The sequence below is a fragment of the Anarrhichthys ocellatus genome, unplaced genomic scaffold, assembly GCF_004355925.1.
Source record: "Anarrhichthys ocellatus isolate YVR2014 unplaced genomic scaffold, GSC_Weel_1.0 scaffold28, whole genome shotgun sequence".
Classification (NCBI taxonomy): domain Eukaryota; kingdom Metazoa; phylum Chordata; class Actinopteri; order Perciformes; family Anarhichadidae; genus Anarrhichthys; species Anarrhichthys ocellatus.
The window spans coordinates 4,792,899-4,813,570 of record NW_022280058.1 but is presented as its reverse complement, the minus strand read 5'-3'; the positions used below and the strand labels follow the sequence as shown (position 1 = coordinate 4,813,570).

The 20,672-nt window shown below is 41.0% G+C and overlaps 2 protein-coding genes across 3 annotated transcripts in view; both read right to left on the bottom strand.

The window, feature by feature from the left end:
* tbc1d9 (TBC1 domain family, member 9 (with GRAM domain)) overlaps positions 1-12,639 on the bottom strand; it is a 20,411-nt gene extending 7,772 nt beyond the window's left edge. The window contains exons 1-9 of the mRNA XM_031863256.1: positions 11,880-12,639; positions 6,113-6,223; positions 4,384-4,502; positions 3,414-3,642; positions 2,950-3,211; positions 2,197-2,404; positions 1,485-1,691; positions 1,191-1,355; positions 605-755 (exon numbers count right to left, since the gene is read on the bottom strand). Of these exons, the coding sequence (XP_031719116.1) occupies positions 605-755; positions 1,191-1,355; positions 1,485-1,691; positions 2,197-2,404; positions 2,950-3,211; positions 3,414-3,642; positions 4,384-4,502; positions 6,113-6,223; positions 11,880-12,000 (1,573 nt within the window). The 5' untranslated portion in view covers positions 12,001-12,639. The remainder of the gene's footprint in view (positions 1-604; positions 756-1,190; positions 1,356-1,484; positions 1,692-2,196; positions 2,405-2,949; positions 3,212-3,413; positions 3,643-4,383; positions 4,503-6,112; positions 6,224-11,879) is intronic.
* Positions 12,640-14,359: 1,720 nt separating this feature from the next.
* LOC116391939 (aminoacyl tRNA synthase complex-interacting multifunctional protein 1-like) lies at positions 14,360-20,024 on the bottom strand. 2 transcript variants are annotated; one of them, XM_031862953.1, is made up of 4 exons: positions 19,583-20,024; positions 17,915-18,120; positions 16,555-16,723; positions 14,360-16,315 (listed from the first exon to the last, which is right to left on the bottom strand). In XM_031862953.1, the coding sequence occupies exons 1-4, from the start codon at positions 19,953-19,955 to the stop codon at positions 16,149-16,151; spliced, it is 915 nt and encodes a 304-aa protein (XP_031718813.1). In that variant the 5' UTR covers positions 19,956-20,024; the 3' UTR covers positions 14,360-16,148. The 2 variants fall into 2 exon arrangements, with proteins under 2 accessions (XP_031718813.1, XP_031718812.1); XM_031862952.1 differs by having other exon boundaries at positions 17,915-18,123; positions 19,583-20,023.
* Between the last annotated feature and the right edge of the window lie 648 nt (positions 20,025-20,672).

Genomic DNA, 20,672 nt, shown 5'->3' with positions numbered 1-20,672 from the left:
ACACACACACACACACACACACACACACACACACACACACACACACAGCAGGATTATTATTGAGTTCCATGTTCATATATGCCTGACTAAGTATTTACAGTCGTGGCAATATTCAACAACATTTAAATCAACTTATTAAAAGTGTTGATAGTCAACAGACATTTATAATAGGAACAATTCTTAGTTGTAGCCTTAATAGTTTTCTAAAGTAACTTTGTGCATAGTCATGGATGCATATTTTAATAAATTTGAATTTCAGTATAAAAACACATTGTGAATATGCTGCTGCATGTTCATCTTTGGGATACGCTGTAGTTTTGCCTCCCAGAAAATAAGATTTTCCTGGACTTTCCTCTCGGCTCCTAACCCGGTGGGGTTCTTAACCTGGGAGTTAGTTCAGCATAAAAGTAAAAAAGCGTTTATCAATTTTGAGAAATGCTTTAGCACCAACGAGGCTAGAGCCAGCACTAAAACATGTGTGAGCACGTAGTATGCAGGGTGTGGTTTCATTAGGTGTATGACTGAATGATTTGCCGTTCAGTATGCACAATGTGTGTTGTGCTTACGTTTACAGTATTTCAGGCCCACATGAACATTTGCTCACCAGAGAAGAGCAGCCAGAGATCACCTCGCATGCTCTCAGGAATCCCCTTCAGGACCAGCTCTTTCGTCTTCTCGGTGCGGTACATACACACTCCCTGTCCATACTCTGTAAAGTGGTTCTTCCAGGCCTGCTCCTTCAGGAACTCTTTCGCCTGAGCAAAGAGGGACACACATGAGATGCAGAAGCTCAAGCACAATTAATGTAACCATTTTTCTGTCAGAGTCCTGCTTTTACTATTCCACACCAGAGGTTAGATTGATTTCTGGCCCACTCCACAAACGCATGAATACTGTAACATTCTATAATTCAAGGTCACAGTCCTATTGCATTGAGCTTAAGTACAGGTCTGGCTTTATTTATACAGTCTTGCAGGAAAAGAAGTCTTGGTAGGTTCCCGTTACTAGCAATCCGCCATGCAGCTTAATATCCGTGCAGCTTAATGATGTGAAAATGGTAATTATGGAAAGGCAAGCAAAAAAAATGTGATAACTGAGAATATCCAACACAGAAGCAGAACAAATCAGAGTGTTGCGTGCTCGACAAGATGAACTTTTAATTGTAGTCGACAAAAGTGCATTTATCTCACCAGCTTGGGATTGAACTCCTCAGGAGAGCGGCGGCGGTACATGGTCATGAGGGCTTGTGTGGCTGTGGGAACGCTGCTGTCGTTCAAGTTGAACGTACGCTCGCCTTCTGAGCTCAAACTGTGCTGTGGGCTGCTGGAGAGCAGAGATCCAGGCTGGGAGTAAACCTGGAGGCGACAGACACCATATTTAAGCTTTGGAGCTTTTAAATGGACACAGTCCAAATATTCACAGTATTTTATAGATTCTACTTAAAGTAAACTCGGTGTTTAAGGAACAAAATCATATTTTTTCACCTCATCGTCTGAGCTGTTAAGGCTGGCAGTAAGCTCTCTCTCCAGATAGATCTTAGAGGTGGTCTGCTGCAGGAAGTCAGAAATCCTCTGGACCAGGAAGTCTCGGTCCTTCAGATTAGCAAACAGGAATGTCATACGATTCTTGGTACTGATGGAGAGCGGGCTGGGCAGCACATTGGAGCTGTCTGCCTTCTCCACAATAGTCACCTGGAAAGACAACAGGGAACATTTCCGATCTCAGTTAAACAAAAAGCTATATGATAAATGACAAGCAGCCATATATAAAATGTGTCAGAAATAAGAACTCTCATTTAAAGACTACACTAACCAGCTTTTATTTCCATGATAAGCAATTTAATATAAAATAGAATACTAAAAAATGTCTATTCCATGTCTATTCAAACGTAGCCCAATTAAATGAAAACATATTGCAGCGCACAAAGTAGCTCTGACCGAAGGATTGGTTGTTGCTAAATTAGGTTAACTTAATCTGACTAACATAAACGGTTTGAATACTACTAACTCTGAACCCATTTATCAGGGAATGTATAAATAAAAGCCATACGTGAATTAACATTTAGCTAAGTTTATTATATTGTTTGGCCCCTTTAACTTACTTCTGAAAGTTCTATTACATCCTGTTTAATTAATTAATTGCCTTTGATTGGATGGCGCTGATGTTTCCTAGAAACCGATTCACAGAACAACTTGCCTCTCGTAGCGGGATAATGAGGCTGCACAGAGTCTCTTCCTTGCTGGTGAAGCAGATGTAGTTGGTGGAAACAAACATCTGTCCCAGGATGTGCATCTTGTTAAAGGGGGTCCACAGGGTGCAGTCTGTGTGTCCGTCCAGTTTTTCATCTTTCGGTAGACGGAAGAGCGCCCGGTAACGCTCGCTCTTAGCTCTCGCATCCAAATCCCTGAAAGATATAAAATGCAGAGTCATATTACATGGCAGATTTTTGTAAATATTTAACAGTTATTAACAGCTTGGTTTGACATAATCGTGCATTATAAGCAACATAATACCTGCACAGTCTATCCTGTTAAATTTACAATAACAAATCGAGTGGATAGTTTCATTTCCCCATGTTACACAACTTGGCAATGCAGCATCCATGTAGATACAGTGAAGTGTTGTGCAAGAGCAACCATCATACAACCCCAGACAGCAGTGGAACCAAATCATGCTTACCGGTACATAAAATGTGTTGATCAGGCAAAAATGGGCTCTTGATTAAGGGCTTGCAGAGACCCATTTCCTAACACATGTACGACGTACTTTTGCAGTTAAACTGTAAAACCTAAACTTGCAACACAGTTTGAGGCTTTCATCCTCTATCGTTAAGTGTCTGGATAACCACCTGCTCTACCAACCATGACAAATTGATGTTCGATCGACTGCATGTCATGAACATGCTTAAACGACATTAATTATTGATGAGCATTAAGTGTTCTTTCTCACCTCTTGAGTGCCGACGCCTTCTTGGGCGACTTCTTCTTGAGCTTGGGCAGCGAGCGGTCCTGCTCGAAGCCTTTGTTGTCCAGGAGTTGACGCATGGCGATGTTGGCCAGCTGCTCCGCCAGCTTAAAGGTCTCGTTGATGTTGAGGAAGACGGAGAAGACGTGCTCTTTCACGCGGGTGCTCACCTTGACTGCGTCGGGCAGGAGGAGGGTGGCGCTCTTCTCCAGCTGGGTGATATCTGCCCAACGCACCACCAGTTTGACTAACAGTTACAAAAAGACATTAAAAAAGAGAAATCAGTATATATTGACAATGTAAGACAAACTAATGGCATAAAGCAGCCCTCGGGATATGGTTTAAGACTTCCAAAAGTTAAAGTCTTTGACAAAGTTAGGTAATAAAAGGTATCAGTATAGGTAAAGATAGGGCAGTAGACAGATGAATAGTAAATTAATATATCCAACCTTCTTTTCCGAGTAAGTAGGAGTAGAAGCAGATGTGGTTGATGCTGAGGTAGAGCCATCCCTGCCGTGGCACCTTGCCCTTCCAGTAGCTGCAGGAGTAATAGTTAACCAGCTTCTCCTCCTCCGGCATTCCAAACAGCTTACGAAACTTGAAGCTGGCCTCCTTGAACTTATCCGTGTCATCGTCCTCTTTGACGTCGTGGTTCTTGTTGTACTCCGCAATGATGCCCTGAGGCAAGATGGTCAGAAAGAGAAAGAGGTAATGAGCTGGGGCATGGCAACATGTTTCTCATGAGTAGATGAGAATTGCTGAAGGTGCAGTTGGGGTCTTTGCTACACTGCTTTTACTGATTCTCTTCCAATCGAAAAATACTGCACCACCATCTCATATACTCTGGCTGGAGGAGGTTATTGCACACCTTAAAACTCAAGCAAAAGCATACCACTCAAACCAGTATTTTTCAAAATGAATGTGCATCATGTCACAATATATTCTCTCTTGACAATTCCATAAAAATACTTGAATAAATACATTGTTAAATATACATGTTATTGCATCATATTATAGAGAATTTTGCCAGATAAAGTGCATCTGTCAGATTTTTTTGGTCTTTGGCTTTTTAGTTTGTATGATAATTGTTACTATCTTGAAACTATTTAAATTTTCTTAATGACTGCAATTAATTAATTGTATTCAATTGATTTTGTGTTGTTGATTTTGTGTCAACAACAACAACAACAACAACAAAAGATATACATTTTCATATATCTTAAGTATTATCCTAGTATCACTGCTCTGATTGGTCCAGTCTAGAAGTAGCTCAAATCATGCAGGAGGTTATACTATAATATTTATACTGTCCTGTATACAGTATTGTACTTGTTTTGCTCTGTGGTGGTTACTAGACAATGCCTGATTTAAAGTCCAAACATCAAACTACATTTTTGATGGAACAGTTTAAGTACTTACCTGGACTTTTCCTTTGACAAAGGTGGTAATGTCATTCTCATTCTCAAAGATGGAGAGAGTCTGCAGCAGGTTATGTTCCAGCCACTCCCAGTGCTCTGTAATCTCCTTACGGGAGGTTCCTGCAGAGGAGTGAGAAGAGACAGTCCGAGCACTCAGCAACTGGGTTCACAGGAGGAGAATGATGGTGTAAGGTTTCAGAAATAACTGGCAGTATGGTCACAATCTAGCACTGGGCCACACGTGGATTTCTGGGAAGATATGACCATGCAAAATCAGAGATATTGAGGTATTTTGTATTCCTGAACAGTGAGTTCGGAGATCCAATTTAACTGGAGAAAAGGCTAAAGATGGCAAAAGCATCAGTGTCAGCCAAATCTTAAATGAAATGCATATATTCCATGTCCAACAGCAGCACTATGATGATCATGTTGTTACTGTTATCAGTGAGGTCGAAACAGAATTTTTTTTGGCTGCCGGAGAAACTGATCACAGTAATGGCTGCCACTGTGGACCATTATCCCTCAACACTGCTGCACACAGCCCTTCAGTGAGTGCACAGTCACTAAATTAGCCCCGTCTGCCAGACTGCTCCACTCTCCTCTATCTCTGGGTGGACGACTTGAGGGCTGGGAGGGGTGGCGAGGGAGAGGAGGGGAGCAACTGCCATTTCAAAGCCAGGCCAGTCTTCTGTGGGCCTCCATTTCAGACAGCGAGCACAAACGGTACTCATTTAGTAGGGAACAGCTGAATTAAATGCATAGTTGCACATGTACTCAAACTCATTGTTGCTGGCGTTTTCAATACCGTCCCATCCTCATTGAATTTGAAACTACAAATAATTACAGCAGTTTGATCTCATAATCTTACCAAGCATCATCCTGATTTATTTCTATGCGTTCCCAAAATTTGTGATTTGTATTGTATTGCCTCAGAACTCCCACTTATGCACATAAAACACAGCGAAAATCACTGGTCCAAGCTTCTCAAATGGGACCATTAGCTGATTTTCTTGTTTTTTTCTGATATTAAACTAATACCTTGGGTATGCCAACTATTCTTACATTTGTAGATTAAATCGAGAAAATAATCAGCAAATGAATTGATAAAAATTAAAAAAAAACATTAGTTGCAGCCCTGGTTTTGAGTTGGAAGTGTCAAAGCTTTTCCTGACATTATTTTATAGTCAATGACACTGCACAAAAGAGTGCTGCTTCCAATCAATTTGGAGTGCGGCTGCTACTTTGCATGATTTACTGCCTCAGACTGTCACTCACTGGAAATAACAAGTGAAGCTCTGCATACAGAGAATATGCAGATTACATTATTGTGAGATACCAGCAGATGAAGTTGAATCATAATGAAGCCCAATCAAGCAATAAGCAGAAAAACACAACATATACTCATATTTGAGCATCGATTCCTGCCCCTGATCCCGTAATCCTGCTCTTTAACACCACCGGGGCATGAGGTAATGCTTGGCATTCAGGAACTAACATGGAAAAAGGCAGGATGTTGGAGAATTATGTGGTGTGTGTGTGTGTGTTGGATGGGGCAGAGATGTGAAAGGGGTGAAAACACAGAGAGGTTTATACTGGAGTAACCCATACCTGTATATCTAAAATGTGCACCTTAAGTGATGTAAACCAACAAACTGAATTGTCAAAGTAGACTTGAGGTTAGATGCATTTCCTCATAAATTTTTTGGAGCCAAGAGTTAAAGTGCACATACCATGAGCAATGATCCAGTAAACTAAAGAGTCGGGAGTCTGGTACAGGATCCTATATGGGGCCATCCGAGCACTGGAGTCCAAGACGACATCCAGGGTCCCAACCAGCAAACCTGCAAGAGCCCAAAATACTGTTATTAAGGCAGAGAACCAAACATCTACTTCAAAACACTTCAGATTAGGCTAAATAAAGAGCTCCTTGTGTTGGTCCAAAAACAATTTGAAAAAAAAAAACACACACTCTGAAATTAACTCGTGACGCAAGTTAACCTAAAAATGTGTTCAGCAGTGAAGCAATGTCACAGACATGTAACAACTGTAAATGACCTTTTTTTAAAGTGCATAAACAAAGGGGAATCCCATGAGGTCTTGTGGTTTAACGATGTGAAAACATCCTGTGCCTTGAATGTTTACGCTTTGCATAGAACGGCTTGGTTGACTTGTTAGACATGGCAGACTGCATGACATCTGCATGTGTTGGACTCTGGGGTATGATAACTAAATTGATTTTGTCATTTAAAGCCAGGTGATAAATGAGGACAGATAACCAGTGGTGTGAAACTGTTCTTAATAATGGCGTATAACTGATCTGAGAGCAGATTTTAAAACCTTTTTATAAAAGTTTTTAAATTAGAAATAGTTACCACAATGACTTGGAATTTAGAAAACTACAGCTGGCTAATTTGCCATTGTGATACCAGTTTCCAAGCTGCTGTTAGCTGTGAACATTCTCTTTTCTTCAGAGCAGGTATATACGTTGAACTGCCACGAGAGACGGGTTATTTTTGTCTAGCAGCTCATCGGGGAAAACACAGTATGAGTCACACAGAGAGAGGAGGAAGGGGAGAGAGAGAGGAGACAAGTGAGTGAAACTGAAATATTTTCTCATTTTCAGATGAAAACAAGCCAGAAATAATAAAAAAAAAAAGTAGAACTGCGTGCTTCAGACTCACTGACCCTCTCGCATTTAAAGACCATGGACTACAGTTACAAACATTCACTCCGTCTGCCTTCTACCCTCCTTGTGTAAGTTATTCTCTCCCTTTACCCGCATTTTTCATATCCTGTTATGATATTATTTTCCTCCTTACAGTCCTCATCAGTCCCTTACACCATGTTGTCCAGATGAACACTCAAGAAAAGCAACAATAAAGCAACTTCTGCTTCAATAGCAGAGACATGACTTCTCTATAACAGTAGATACAGTTAGATGGTGACTGTCAACCCACATGTCATGTGTCAGAGCACACACAAATAAATTATTCCCTTGAATTTGTAACCACGCTGTCCACGGGGCTGAAGGAGTTATTCAACTAAAGTGGATTCTAAAATCATACTGAAACTAATGAGATAACTCAGCCTGACACATTGGTTTAGTCCCAGTGTGAACACGACTTCCTCTTTGACAAAAGAAAATCACAAGGTTTAAAAGTCATAACTGAAATGTTTGCTCACACCTCAATAGAAGGATTAAATGTGTTACACAGCTAGCTTTTCCTTTAATACAAATGTGATACAGCGAATGAAAGTATCTACAGCGATTTCTTTAAGTCTTGCGGTTAGAATTCCATGAAAAGCAGTCAATTTGGGCTTAGGTTGTGCTGCATGTAATGAATGGTTCAGCCTACAATGTGTGAGCTGAGGTTTAACGCAGGAAACTTGGGGGTACAAACCAGCAAGGAGACCACTGAAGGTGTCAGACCACTTGACAGCCACCTTTCCCTCCTCTGATATCGATTTAAGTAAAACCCCCAAACAGACAGAAAGCCAGCCGTTTCTTAGCCTTGACTGATCATGGGTTGTTGTTGTTTACTTTACAACATGCAACCCCGAACATCACATGCCTCTGCAGCTTTAACTCATCACACCAAAATCCATGTGACTGCTTGTTCCAACGCACACTTTTGCGTTTACAGAGATTTCCTTCCACAAGCTGAATGAGTGGGTGCACAACCTACAAAACAACAAGACAACACACAGCTGTAACGGTTGTTCCGTCTATTCTTTTCTGAGGGGTATAGAGAAACACTTTCCTTGTGAGGAAAACAAGCTGTAAAATAATGTGATGCTTTCTGCCTCTCAAGAACAAGAACACAATCAGAGCTTCCTATATTGTTAGAGCAAAACAAATCGCTTTCTCTGAAGCATTATTGTTTTTCACTCAGTGAAGGAGCAGGAAACCAAAACCAACAACATTAGGGGGAAAAAAAAAGCTAAGTCTTTCATTTGTTTATAGCCTCTTTCTGACAAAACTGAACAGCTTGTGGGAGGATGCTCGTGTAGGATGTTTGAGCACGCAAAGGATAAAAATATCCATCAAACTGAAAAATCCATACTGTTTCAGATAACAGAAACCTGAGACAAGCCTGCATCATCATCATCATCACCACATGCATGTTTGCCTCCACATATGCAATATGTACAGCTTCTTCATCATTTTATGAAGTTCAATGTCACTGTGTGGCCTACAGAAGAACAGGGTCACTATCATGACACACGACACACTTCCTGGCAAACATACAGTAATTAGCAGCTGGATTGTGAAATATCATGTTGACTCTGACTCAAATAGTTGTGTTGTTTTATGCTCAAGTGTTGCACAACAACTGACACGATGGCCTGATTCTGAGATTATTTACAGTTGGATGAATGCAGGTTTTGTTTTGTATTATTATCTAGCTTCCTCTCTGAACATGCTGACTATTAATGATAACGGCCACATATAGACAACAAGGGATCCCAGACGTCCTTTCAAATGTCCCTCCAGCTCTGCACTGCCCCGCAAAACACTGTGCATGCAAACTCGGTTATTAGATAAGACTAAGTCACTGTTGGTCGCTTATCAGGTTTAATGTGTCAATTACATTAAACCGAGCAGGTACATCCCACGCTGTAGACCTACTGTCAGCTTTGTCAAGTCAAATTTTATTTTTATGCATCTTTGAAACCTTCCCTGTGGAGTTCTCTTGTAAACAAACTAGGTTACATTATGTTCACAATGCGGTGTGTATCCTGACATGAGAAATGTGCTGAATGCATTTCCTTCCTCAAAACATCTGCAGGGAGGAGTGTACCAAGTTTGAAACTTGATTTGTTTACATTCATGTTTGCTAGCTTGCAATATTCCTCTTCACTGCCTTTGCTGGCACATTGCTGCATTACATTACTATTCTCTGGATGCATGATATTCTTAATGATACGAACATCATTAATGATCTGACGAGCTTTCGAGTATTGAAGGAAAACTACAATAGATTCTTATTGTTTGAGGGTTCCATGGAGATGAATCCTTCAAAAGATGTATTCAGAGAAATGAGGTGAACTGGAGTTGAACATAAAACTGATGTGTAGATGAGGACATTTGGAGAAGCAGAAACCATTGTTTGATTTGTCAGACTTTGACAAGTTTTTGGAGGAATTATATCTCAGAGCAGTGGAGCAAAAGCCATTACACATTTGCCTGTTTTCACCAAACATCACTGGCCCTCTGGCAGCCTTGACATCAGAGCTTGAGCCCCGTTGTTTTGAACATGCATATCTGTGCCTGGCTATGTAAAATGCTCCGTCCTGGTGCAGCTGATTTGGTTTCCCTTTTCTTGGAAGAACTGCTTGTGGGCAGTGCCAGTGTCACTGGGCGATGGTGCCAACTGGCACTCAGCACAAGTCAGCAAGCTCAGCATTTGCATAACAATGACATCATCCACTAGCACCACTCAGCACACTTTGTGTTGCCAAAGCAAGAACTCGCCAGACTGAGGAAAGGAGGCTGCAGCTCTTATTTTGTATTATTAATATCAAAGAGGGTCAAATATGTTAAGGCAAACCTCAATGTTGACTTTAAACCTTTGTCAGTCAGACTACGGTATAGCTCGAGACGACAATGTACCATACCGCTTATACCTCGGATCCTCTTCTTTGAATATCACTCGGTGTATTTGGCCACCATTGCTTTACAATGTTGCTGGATTTCAAAGACTTTTTCATCAATGTGATGAAGTACGTGAATTTGAAATGCATCTTATTAACTGGCTTAACTATAACCAGACATTACCGTCTAGTTGTCTTATCCATTAACCCGGGGGTCAAGACCTCCAAAAGGGATCGCAGAGTCAATCTCAGGAGTCATAAGATAATTACAGGGGTGAGAAATAATAAAAAACAAAAATCATTTTGCACAAATTATTTGTTATGGTATTTCTCTCTAATCTTTTCTTGTGTAATACTTCGTAGTAACTCACTCTTGTTGGACGCCACAATGGTAAACCACGATATATATCGATATCATTATATTCAATAAGAAGATTATTATGATAGAAGGTTTTTATCTACATTGCCCACTGCTGAGTCAGACTGGTCCTCAGTGGCAGAGACTTGGCTAGTTGCTGGTTTAAAGCTCAATGAGCAGCGACACCGACTGACTCAGAGTGAGAAATTCTGAGGAGAGAACAGAAACTGAGCCAATCAACACGGATCCACCAGTGATCGAGGAATCGTTTACACTTCAGTTTGGAATCAAAAACATAAAAATGAAATAAGCCTGAGTCACTTTGATATAGGTTGTGATATTTCACTGCATTTACAGTTAAAGCCAAAAAGCCACAGCTTCACTGTGGCAATTTGTTTGTGATAAGTTAATTAATTGTAAATATGCAATATCATCTGACATGACAGGGACCTAGCATTACGACCTGTACCGTTTAAACTGATATTGATCTCATATGAAGTATATTCCTTAATTAATGCTTTGTTTAAATAAATTACACAGCAAATATGGGGCTATCTAAAGTGTCACCATAGCAAAAAAAAAGACATCAGGGGAAAAATGGGGGGTTTAAAGGGGCCCAGCTGCTAATTTGTGCAGCCCATGTTCTCCTTCCTATGCCTGTAATCAATATAAATGTCAAAATCAGCACACAAATTATCTCAACTATTAAGCTTCTTGCATTCCAGAATATATGTTTAATATTATTGTTTAATTCCTCAAAAATGTTAAACAGCATCTCATCTGTAAAACGTGATAAAGTGCCACAACCAGCTGAATTCAGTTAGAAGAATGAATCAAATTTCAAAATTCAGAGAGAAAACAGGACAGCAGTTAAACTGTGAACCTCAAGGAGTCATTTCCATAAGCGAACCCTCCTCCTCGTCTTCCTCATGCTCTTCCTCATGCTCCTGCTGGTGCTTGACCCATTTTGGATGGAATAAGCAAGAGAGGGGAGGAGGAGTGAGAGAAAGAGGAAGGGGAATGATTCAGCATGAACAAGCAAACAGACATGTCTCAAATACATTCACTGTTGCTGAGACTCCACAGCTATTAGCATCCGCACAACAACTGCAACTACTATTGTTTGCATTGTTGTAATGGTTAAAATCTAATTTTTCTTGCAGTATAGCCTGCCATTTATTTATTATATCATAATTTGAGTAACTGTATGATCGGAGAGTAGATGTGCTAGACTTTGTTCCTTGATGTCACCATACTTGGTCAAAGGTGTATCCTTCATCAAAGCAGGCTGATACTGGCAAATCAATTAGAGGGAATACGAGCATTTAACTCTCCACATCCAGGTGAACATGGCCAACTGTGACAGCAGGTCATGTGATCCTCCTCACATTATCCTGTCCGTCCTTCCTCATGTCCAAGATCAACACAAACACTCCCCCTGACACATTGTAAGCTACTGTCACCATGCCATCATCAAAAACCTCTGAATTTTAATTAAACATTTTTCTGTGCTATTGATCCATGACAGTGGGTTTAGGACTCACCCGCCAGTCCCCCGCCTCCATCGCCGTGGCCCTTCCGTTTTTGGAGGATGAAATATGGATTTGCTCTTTCGGTGATCCATAATGCGCCAGCCAGTAAAACATCTTCGGGACTGACCCACATGATTCTTCTGTTTTTAAGGGAACATTGAACACAGGGGATTGCTGACGGCGCCCACTTAACTGGCTCCGGCCGGGATGCGTCTCCAGCAGGGATTATTGAATTATTAAAACACAGATAAAAGCCTGATATTCTCCTCCTCGACCTTTCAAATATCGTTCACTATTGGATATCCGAGAGAAACTAAGACGAGCATGTAAGTGCTGCTATAATTAAACCCGCCAGTGCACGGATCGGATCGGCCTGCAATATGGAAGTCCAACACCAAATTTCGCGCACACAAAAACCTTCTCTGCCAGCACAAAGCCTCTTGTGTGCAGCACAGGCTCTTAAATAAAACACAATAAATTAATTTCTTTCAAGGTGTCGTGGGCTGCCTGGCTCGGTTTGCTGCAGCGCAGTGCTGGATCAGTCTTTGTTGTCCATGCTCCGTGGCAGGTGTGACCCCGTCAGTGGCGCTTTACTGTGCGTTGCTGTTTTTTGCAGAGAAAACCTCGTTATAGACGATCAAAACAAACAGTTGACCGCCTGTTTGCTCCCCCGGCTGCGATGACCGTCCGCGGACTGAAGCAGAAAGGCGACAGTTCAACACTAAACCCGTATCACGGCAGTCTTCTTCTTCTCCGCCCCCTTCTCCGCTGTAGCGCTGCCGCACGCAAAATAAAGCGAGCGCGTCACCGACTGGCCACCGTCAGCGTGCAGGAGGCGGAGGCACGTGAGGTGTTTAAGGAATGATTAAAGTGTGATTATGTTTAAAATTAAAACAAAACGCTTTTCCACTTTTTAAATTATAACATTAAACTTGACTTCTGTTTCGGGTATGGCCTTATTTCTTTAGTTCACGAGCGGATTGTTTAGTAGACATAATAAAAGGTATACCCACTCTTTCCATAGATAACGTCACTCAACTTGTGGAGGTGTGGGCTACTGTAAATTCATTAACATAGCAATTGGAAACTCGTGAGACACGAGCAAACGTTTCCTGTTTGTTTTCTTTAAGTCTTTTGAATAACACCAAGGCCACATTAACCTGGCTAACCTGCTACTACTGGAGGCCCTTAAGGGATTTTACGATTTTAGTTAGAGATTGCACTTTAGTGGTGCCATTACCAAACTAATGTAATTCATCAAATTACCACAAAGTTATACAAATACCTTCTGGACTGGAGCTTTTGGGGACCCCGGGACACAACAGCCTTGTATACCACCCATCAATTCTGGGAACTAACAGTTTTATTGGCATATCTCATTATTTTTGCTATACTAGGAAAGTGCTAATATGAGTAATTAGTAATAAATATATATATATGACAACTAAATAACACACAAAAACATTAGGATGACACAGCTGTGAAGAGAGTTTTGTTGGGTTTCCTGGACTTTGTGGCCTTAGAGGAAGAGGAGGAGCAGCAATAGGTTGACTCTGCTCAACCGAAACATGGCTTCAGATCAGGCGCAGAATTTTGATTTCAAAGTTGGGAGGACACAGTTATTAGTACAGGTGCAATTTCCTTAAAGGGTTTTAGTTTACCGAGGTAAACTATGTGTGTAAAGGATGTGTGTTCATTTTGATGATGATCAGAATCAGAATCAGCTTTATTGGTAGTAGCAGTAGGTGTCAGCAGTGCCATGGCGGGAGGAAGGACCAGGATCCAGATATAACCAAGATCCATGGAAACCTGCGAGGCGAGAAATCACAAAGACACCGGGGAAGAAGCAAAGTTAGTAATGAGCATTAATGGGACATGAATTCATACAGAAGGAGAGAGAGGGAGCTCAGTGCAAGTCCCCCCGCAGTCTAGGCCTATAGCAGTTTATAGGGGCTGGTCCAAGACAAACCTGAGCCAGCCCTAACTAAGCATTATCCACATAATAAGGAAAAAAACTCAATAATTTAAGCCAGGAAAACTAACAGAGGCCGATCTCCTCATGTCCTCTTCACCTTTACCTAGCTTTATTATGGCTCTCCCAAACGCCGCGGACGTTGCTCCTACGATGACGAGGAGGTCGGAAGTTACTAGCACCTCAAGCCTGGCTCACATCAGGGACGAGCTGCACATCTGGAAGAAAAAACTAAAGATTTATTTTTACTGCTGTGGGTGCATACTGTAGCCTAAACAGGAGATGCCCAGAATTGCTAAAGTTACATCAAATTAAAATCACCATTTCATCCAAATTTTAGTCCGTTTGTGACGATAGGCAATTCTCCTTTGGACACGGATACTCGCCTCATCTCTGTGTTAAATTTGGCCAGGGCAGTTTTTTGCTTATCTCTAGCACACACGTTTGTCCGCGTCGTCAAGCGTCGGCTTTTCTTGCAAGTCCCACAGCCATCTCATTTATGCTCCATTACGTCCTCCATTACATCCTCAAGGCTCAAGTGAAGGAAAAGGACACAGTGAGGATTTTAGAATTGGCCTTCATCTCTTGGACCTTGAGGAAGATTGAGTGTCACTTGGTCTAGACTCTAGAGTAGCACAATGCTTTACCACACACTTTGGACTTGAACTGTACTTGCTCTCTGATGCAATGTACAGGCTTGTGAATGGGCCCAGTGAGCTTATAATCATAGCAATGATGTTGTGAGAGCTCTGTTCAATATGTTGGTGATTTTGTTAATTATGTGGACTTTCAGTCCTTGCTCAATTTCCACATTACCAACCAGGCAAAAGTGGCAACTGCCTCAGGGCCTGAGGAATCGGTTCCACCAAATCTTTATAACTTCAAACCAAACTTACCTTGTTCTAACACACGTTAAAGGTGCTATAAAAATAAAATTATTACAAGTGTGCAACAAATAAAGCAACTAACTTAACATGCAACACAACTGACAGTAAAAGTAAAAACCATACAACAATAATACACTTTCATGTAATTTAAAGTAAGTTTACATTGGCACTGAAAAGTGAGAGTGTGGTTTGACTGAATGTTGAAGAGGCTTGCCATGGGGAAGTTGGAAGGGGGCTGGTAGATTGAGGGGGTGGCATTTCCTCCTCGTCCTAGTCAGTGCAGTTTCTCATGTTTTTTCTTTTTTTTTTTAATATAACTTGAGTTTTCAGACTGAAAACACCGTGGTCCATCTTTAGGCAGATTAGTTACCTTACAACAACTGTTAGAAACATACAAACAAAACCTGCAGTGTCTAAAGGAATATTTAATGATCAGTATGATACATACCATTACAAATGTACACAGTAAGACTGTTATATCCTTTTAATGAGAACTGAGTCTGGGGTTTCTTCTTGTATATGGCAAAGCAGTTTCATAACTTCCTTCTCTAATTTATGAAATTGTAAGACATATCTTTCATTTATGAAAATGTTGATACCATTCCCTCCCAGACCTCCTGTTCTGTTAGTTACCAGCAACATCTCATCAGAGACAATCTGTTCCACTTCTTAGTTCCTGAATCACATCCTCATTGTTTACATGCAATTTTCACCTCTTCCTTTAAAATAAAGGACACACACACACACACGCACACTTGCTTTCATTATTTGCCAGCATCAAACTTAACCTAAAGCAGGTGAAAGAACTGACCGCATGCAGTTGCTTAAGAACACATTTTATTTGGTAAAACCAATTCGTTTTAAAGTTATTTCCATTTCATTCCAACTAATTTCCGTACTGTCAACAGAAAGTAAAACTGTTCAGTGTCCACTTTTTCAAAAAGGGATTTCTGCACCGTTTAGTTTCATCCTCTGTTAAGTGGAAATGACCACTGTGGCGTCATGGGAAAACATTTCGATTTTATCAAATATTTCCCAACTAAAAAGGGATTCTTTGTAAGAATTTCCATTTTCTTTTCACAATGCCGAGTATCACTGTGGGCTGTATGTTCCCATGTGTCACTACACACATACTGTACATCATCATGGGTACTGAAGTGCCCTCCTTTGGCCAAATACAGAACTTCTGATTTTAGATAAAAGTGTCCGTCCAACAGAGGGCGACATACTCCTCACCATCTTCACTTTCCTTCCTCATGGGACAAAAGTATGTGAACACTCCAACATCACACCCATGTGTTTGCTGGACATGTCTTTCCAAAACCAAGGGCCTCCGCTCTTCTGGAACCACTCTACACAACACTTTGGATCCTTTCTGGCAGCAGGGATTTGCACCGAGCTATTTTGAGCAGCTCCGTTCGTTTATTTGATTTCACTGTCGCTCATGGTTTGGGCTTTGCACACTCCCTTGCAGGCAACCTCAAACGCAGCTCCCTTGTAGGTTGCAACACACTGGTCACTGGTGCGTAGGTCTGGCAAAACCTGCTCCCAGACCTTGTTTTTGGGGTTCAGCTCTTTGTCTGGTTCACCTGCAGTCAAGAAATCAGTTTGACACATTAGAAGAAGCTACCTTGTTCCCTTCTCATTCACCACAAATGTCGGATTTATGATTCCAGGACAGAGTATACGCCTCCTTGCATAATCGAATCAGAACAGCAAAACCATGGCCAGTAAAATGCTTCCTTGAATCACAATATTCCTCGTGTCGGTTTGGTTGGAAATGGTTGTTAGATTTAATTTTATGCTACTGATTAAAATGTAATAGTACCTGGGAAGCTCGGGAAAATAACTCTGTCCCCTGGTGCTGCTCCGCTTGGAGGTTCAAGGATTTCAACCTTGTCGGGTGAGCTGGCACACATCACCACAGCCTGGGACACCACTCCTCTCGTCTTGGCTGGCTTCAGGTTACACAACAGGACCGCCATGCGGTTCTGCATCTGCATGAGGGACAGACATTTGCCCTTGATAATTAAAAACCTAACAAACATTGTATAGCCTATTTACAGATGAAAACAAAACACCTCCAAATCATATTCACACCGTTACGCTAGTTCTAAATAACTGTGTCCAGTAGTTTATGGTTTGTCTTCTAAAAGCAGAAGAAGAAAAATCCTTTCATGAAATGATGTATGTCACATCTTAGAAAATAATGATATCATTTATTGAGGTGCATCCTTTTAATATTTACCATATGAATTTAGAATCAGTTATGTTGTTAAGATAGATCATTTTAAAAAGGCTTTGGAGGTACGGAAAGTACATACATGCTATGCAACAGTATGCGTTTGTTTTGTGAGTCAAAGACCATTTCCATCAAACCCATAAAGCATTTCCTCAGATATTTTAATCTGGTTTGCGTGACAGAAACAGAGAATATTCTGTAAATAAGATTTAGATTTTAGATCTTAATGTTATAAAAAAAAAGGGGGCTCAAACTATGTAAAACTGACCAAAATGACACTAAAGTATGTGACCTAATAAACCAATCAACAGGCAGCTGCAGCAACAGTGTCCTTAAAGCGGCAGTCAGGAAGCAATTAATTAGGCTGTGCTATATGTCACGGCAGCACCATCAACAGTTTTACGAAGCTAATCTAACATTTTTTGTTTGTGTGTGGAAAGGTTGTCTCTTCTGATTTAAATGACACACTATAAAGTATGTGTCCACATACTTTTGGTTTGGGGCTGTTTTTTAAGGTTTGGGGGAAGCCAATTAAGGGAAATATTACTGCTACACCACACAACGATATTTTAGACAGTAGTGTGCTTCCAACTTTGAGGCAGAAGTTTAGGGAAGGCCCTTTCCTGTTTAAACATAACTTCCCTGTAGAGCCTTTCTGCACAGAGCACAGCGGACCCCTTTGGGAGGAATTGGAACGCCGACTGCGAGCCAGACCATAACGTCCTTAATCACTGCCTGACCTCATTAATGCTGATGTGTGTGTGTGTGTGGATCTCTACATACATTCTGAGAATTCTTGTTAGTTAACAAATTCAACAATGTACAAAGTTCTGTGACCTGAATCAAGAAAATAATCAGTAGATTTATTGTTAAGTCAAAAATAATCGTCAGCTGAAACCCTAATAATTACATCTAAAAAGCACATGATATTCAAAAGAATCTGTACCTGGTCCAGAGGTATGTGCTTAGCTAGCTCGCTGACCACCGTCCTGGGACACATCTCTCCAACATCGACCTGCTCCACATACAGACCATCAGTCTCTGGAAGCTGCACAGTTGAGATTATACGTCCAACGCGCAGGTCCAGACGCGACACGTCCACCTTGGCGTTGTCTTGGCTTGGAGCTGCCCGCTTCTTCTCTGCTTTCTCCCCTCCTTGCATCAAAGAAAGACACGTACTGGTATAATAATCATGCACAGAGAATCACAATGGATTTGAAATGTTTCCCCGTTTCATTACAATGTTTCTTCACAGTAGAAATCTGATATAACACTGCGCTTATGTGTGAAAATCAGACGGTAGATATTCATAGTGTCAAGGAAAGTTTGGATAACGAGATGCATCTGTGAGAGTTGTACACTAAACTCAATGTGCATAATATTATGAAAAAAATTGGTTTAAAAGCACTTAATAGTTCTGCAAATTGGTCATTTACGTGAAATTAAACATAAAAATCATAGCAGAATGATACTCAACAGCTGCAGCATCCAATAATATTTTAGTTAATTATGCTTCCAACTTCGTGTCAACAGTTCGGGAACAGAGCTTCCCTGTTTCAACATGAGCATGCCCCTGTGCACAAAAGCCAGTTCCACAAAGAAATGTTTTTCGTAGTTAGTTGTGGAAGAACGTGACTGAACTGCACAGAGCCTCGACCAGGCTAACACATTTGGGATGAACTGGAATGCAGAGAGTGAGCCAGACCTTATTACCCAAAATGAATGCCTGACCTCACTAATTCTCTCGATGCTGAATGAGAGAAAATCCTGTGGAAAGCATTTAAGGAGAACGGAGGCAGCATGTTAATGTCCATGGTTTTGGAGTGAGACCAAGTTTTCTGAAGTACAAATAATGGAAAGTAAGGAGTGACCGATGTGTCTGCCTCTTCCTTCTTTCCTCCACTACAGACAATCAGCTGCTGCTGTGAGTACATTGTTGTAATTGCTCAACTAATGGGGCTCAGTATTTCTGCTGTAATTTTATTGCCTTGTAGAGGGGCTGCATGTGACAATTTGTTTTTACATAGAGCTGCAACTGAGTAAAAGATGCAGATCACAATTGCTGAGAGCCCAAGGTGACATTCAGACTGTTTGAAAAAGCCCAAAATCCACAGGTATTCTGTTTATTATCAAATAAGGCAAAGGAAAAAAAGCAAATACTCACATTTGAGAAGCTGCAACCAGCATAGTTTAGAATTTTTTCCTTAAAACTTTAAAATTGCTGCAGATTTTTTGTTGATTAAGTAATTAATTAATCAAATAATATTTACATAACGCTGTGTTTGATCTAATTGCGACAAATTGACATAGGTAAACTATGGACCAGGTAGTGGGCCAATAAAAGCAATAAGCAATAACATGCATATTTTGAGACGTTTGGATTGTGTTTTAAATAAAAATCTGACAAACCAAACTATAATAATCTTGTAGTGTGACTGAATGGGTGTAAATGTCTGTCTCCAAACCTGTGGAACCCTTTCAGAAGAGCAACTGGAGGGAGAGTTGCTGTGTCAATATGAATGTCGATGCAATATATAGGTGATATGTTGCCAAAAGTATGACTCTAACATTACACTTGTATGGGATTGTTGAACCTCCGCTTCCCTGAACTCACCTTTAGGCTTGTTGTACGTGGACACTCGGCCACGGAAGCCCATCTCATGCAGCTCCCGGCGGACGGTCCTGGGGCTCACGCTGGCCCCGGAGGCGGTCTGAAACTCTGCGGTGAGAGCTTCCACCGAGGGCGAACAGTTTTCCAACGCTACTTTCTCCAGGACTTGACGGTCCTCCTCCTTGAGCTTGTGCGGTCGGCCGCTCCGGGGCAGAGCCGTCGTTATTCCTCCACGTTTCCACTTCAAGATGACAGCGCTCACGGTGGACCGCGGAAGGTTTAACAGAACGGAAATCTCCCGGACAGACTTTTTGCACATGTGACATCCAACCACGGTCCCCCGCTGGAAGTCACTGAGCTCCTCGCTGCGACCCATTCTACCGCAAATGTCTGCAGTCTGCAGAATGCATTGATTTCACCTCCTCCTCCTGTTTGTCCTCTTTCTTCTTCTATGTTTTTGGCAGTTTGAATACTGCCCTCCACAGGATAAAAATACACATAAAATAAAAGTAAGAACAGGGCTAAAAATGTAAGTTATACAAGAATAAAGTCAGAATTAAAGGCAAGAGAGGTACGATTAGCCGCAAAAAATCAATAATTTTATAATATGATAATGTAATGATAGGCTAATGTCAATGCATATTTTAGGAACAACACTTGAACACATTGTTTTAATAATGATAATAAAAATGCTTTACAGTATAAAGATGGATACATTACAGAGGGTTGGAGACAAAAACAATGATTTCAAGAGGTAAAAACTAGATGATAATTACTGTAAAACAATGTACAATCAGTTAGGTGAAATCCTGATGAATGAAACATTTATTTTGAGGAGGGATTTAAAAGAAGACAGATTTTAGTTTGTCCTTCTAATGTAAAGTTTACAAATGTGGCAGGCTGTGCATTTTATACCTGGGCCTTCACTGCTGTCCTGCAGCTGAAACACAGCTATGGTCATTATTTGTTTCGTGACCAATCACGTACTTGTAGGCCAGCTAGCAGACTCTGGCATGTCAAAGAATACGCCCAACATGTCAAACTAAAGATCTGATTGGTTGAAGAATATGACAATCAACAATATCGTCCCTGT

Bases quoted from the DNA above. Each gene is read 5' to 3' on its own strand.
- LOC116391939 (XM_031862952.1), bottom strand. From the start codon at position 19,955: ATGGGTCGCAGCGAGGAGCTCAGTGACTTCCAGCGGGGGACCGTGGTT. The intron at 16,724-17,914 runs GTACAGATTCTT...TCCCTCATGCAG, and splicing joins AGCACATACCTCTGGACCAG to ATGCAGAACCGCATGGCGGT. The intron at 16,316-16,554 runs GTACTATTACAT...TCTTGACTGCAG, and splicing joins TATTTTCCCGAGCTTCCCAG to GTGAACCAGACAAAGAGCTG.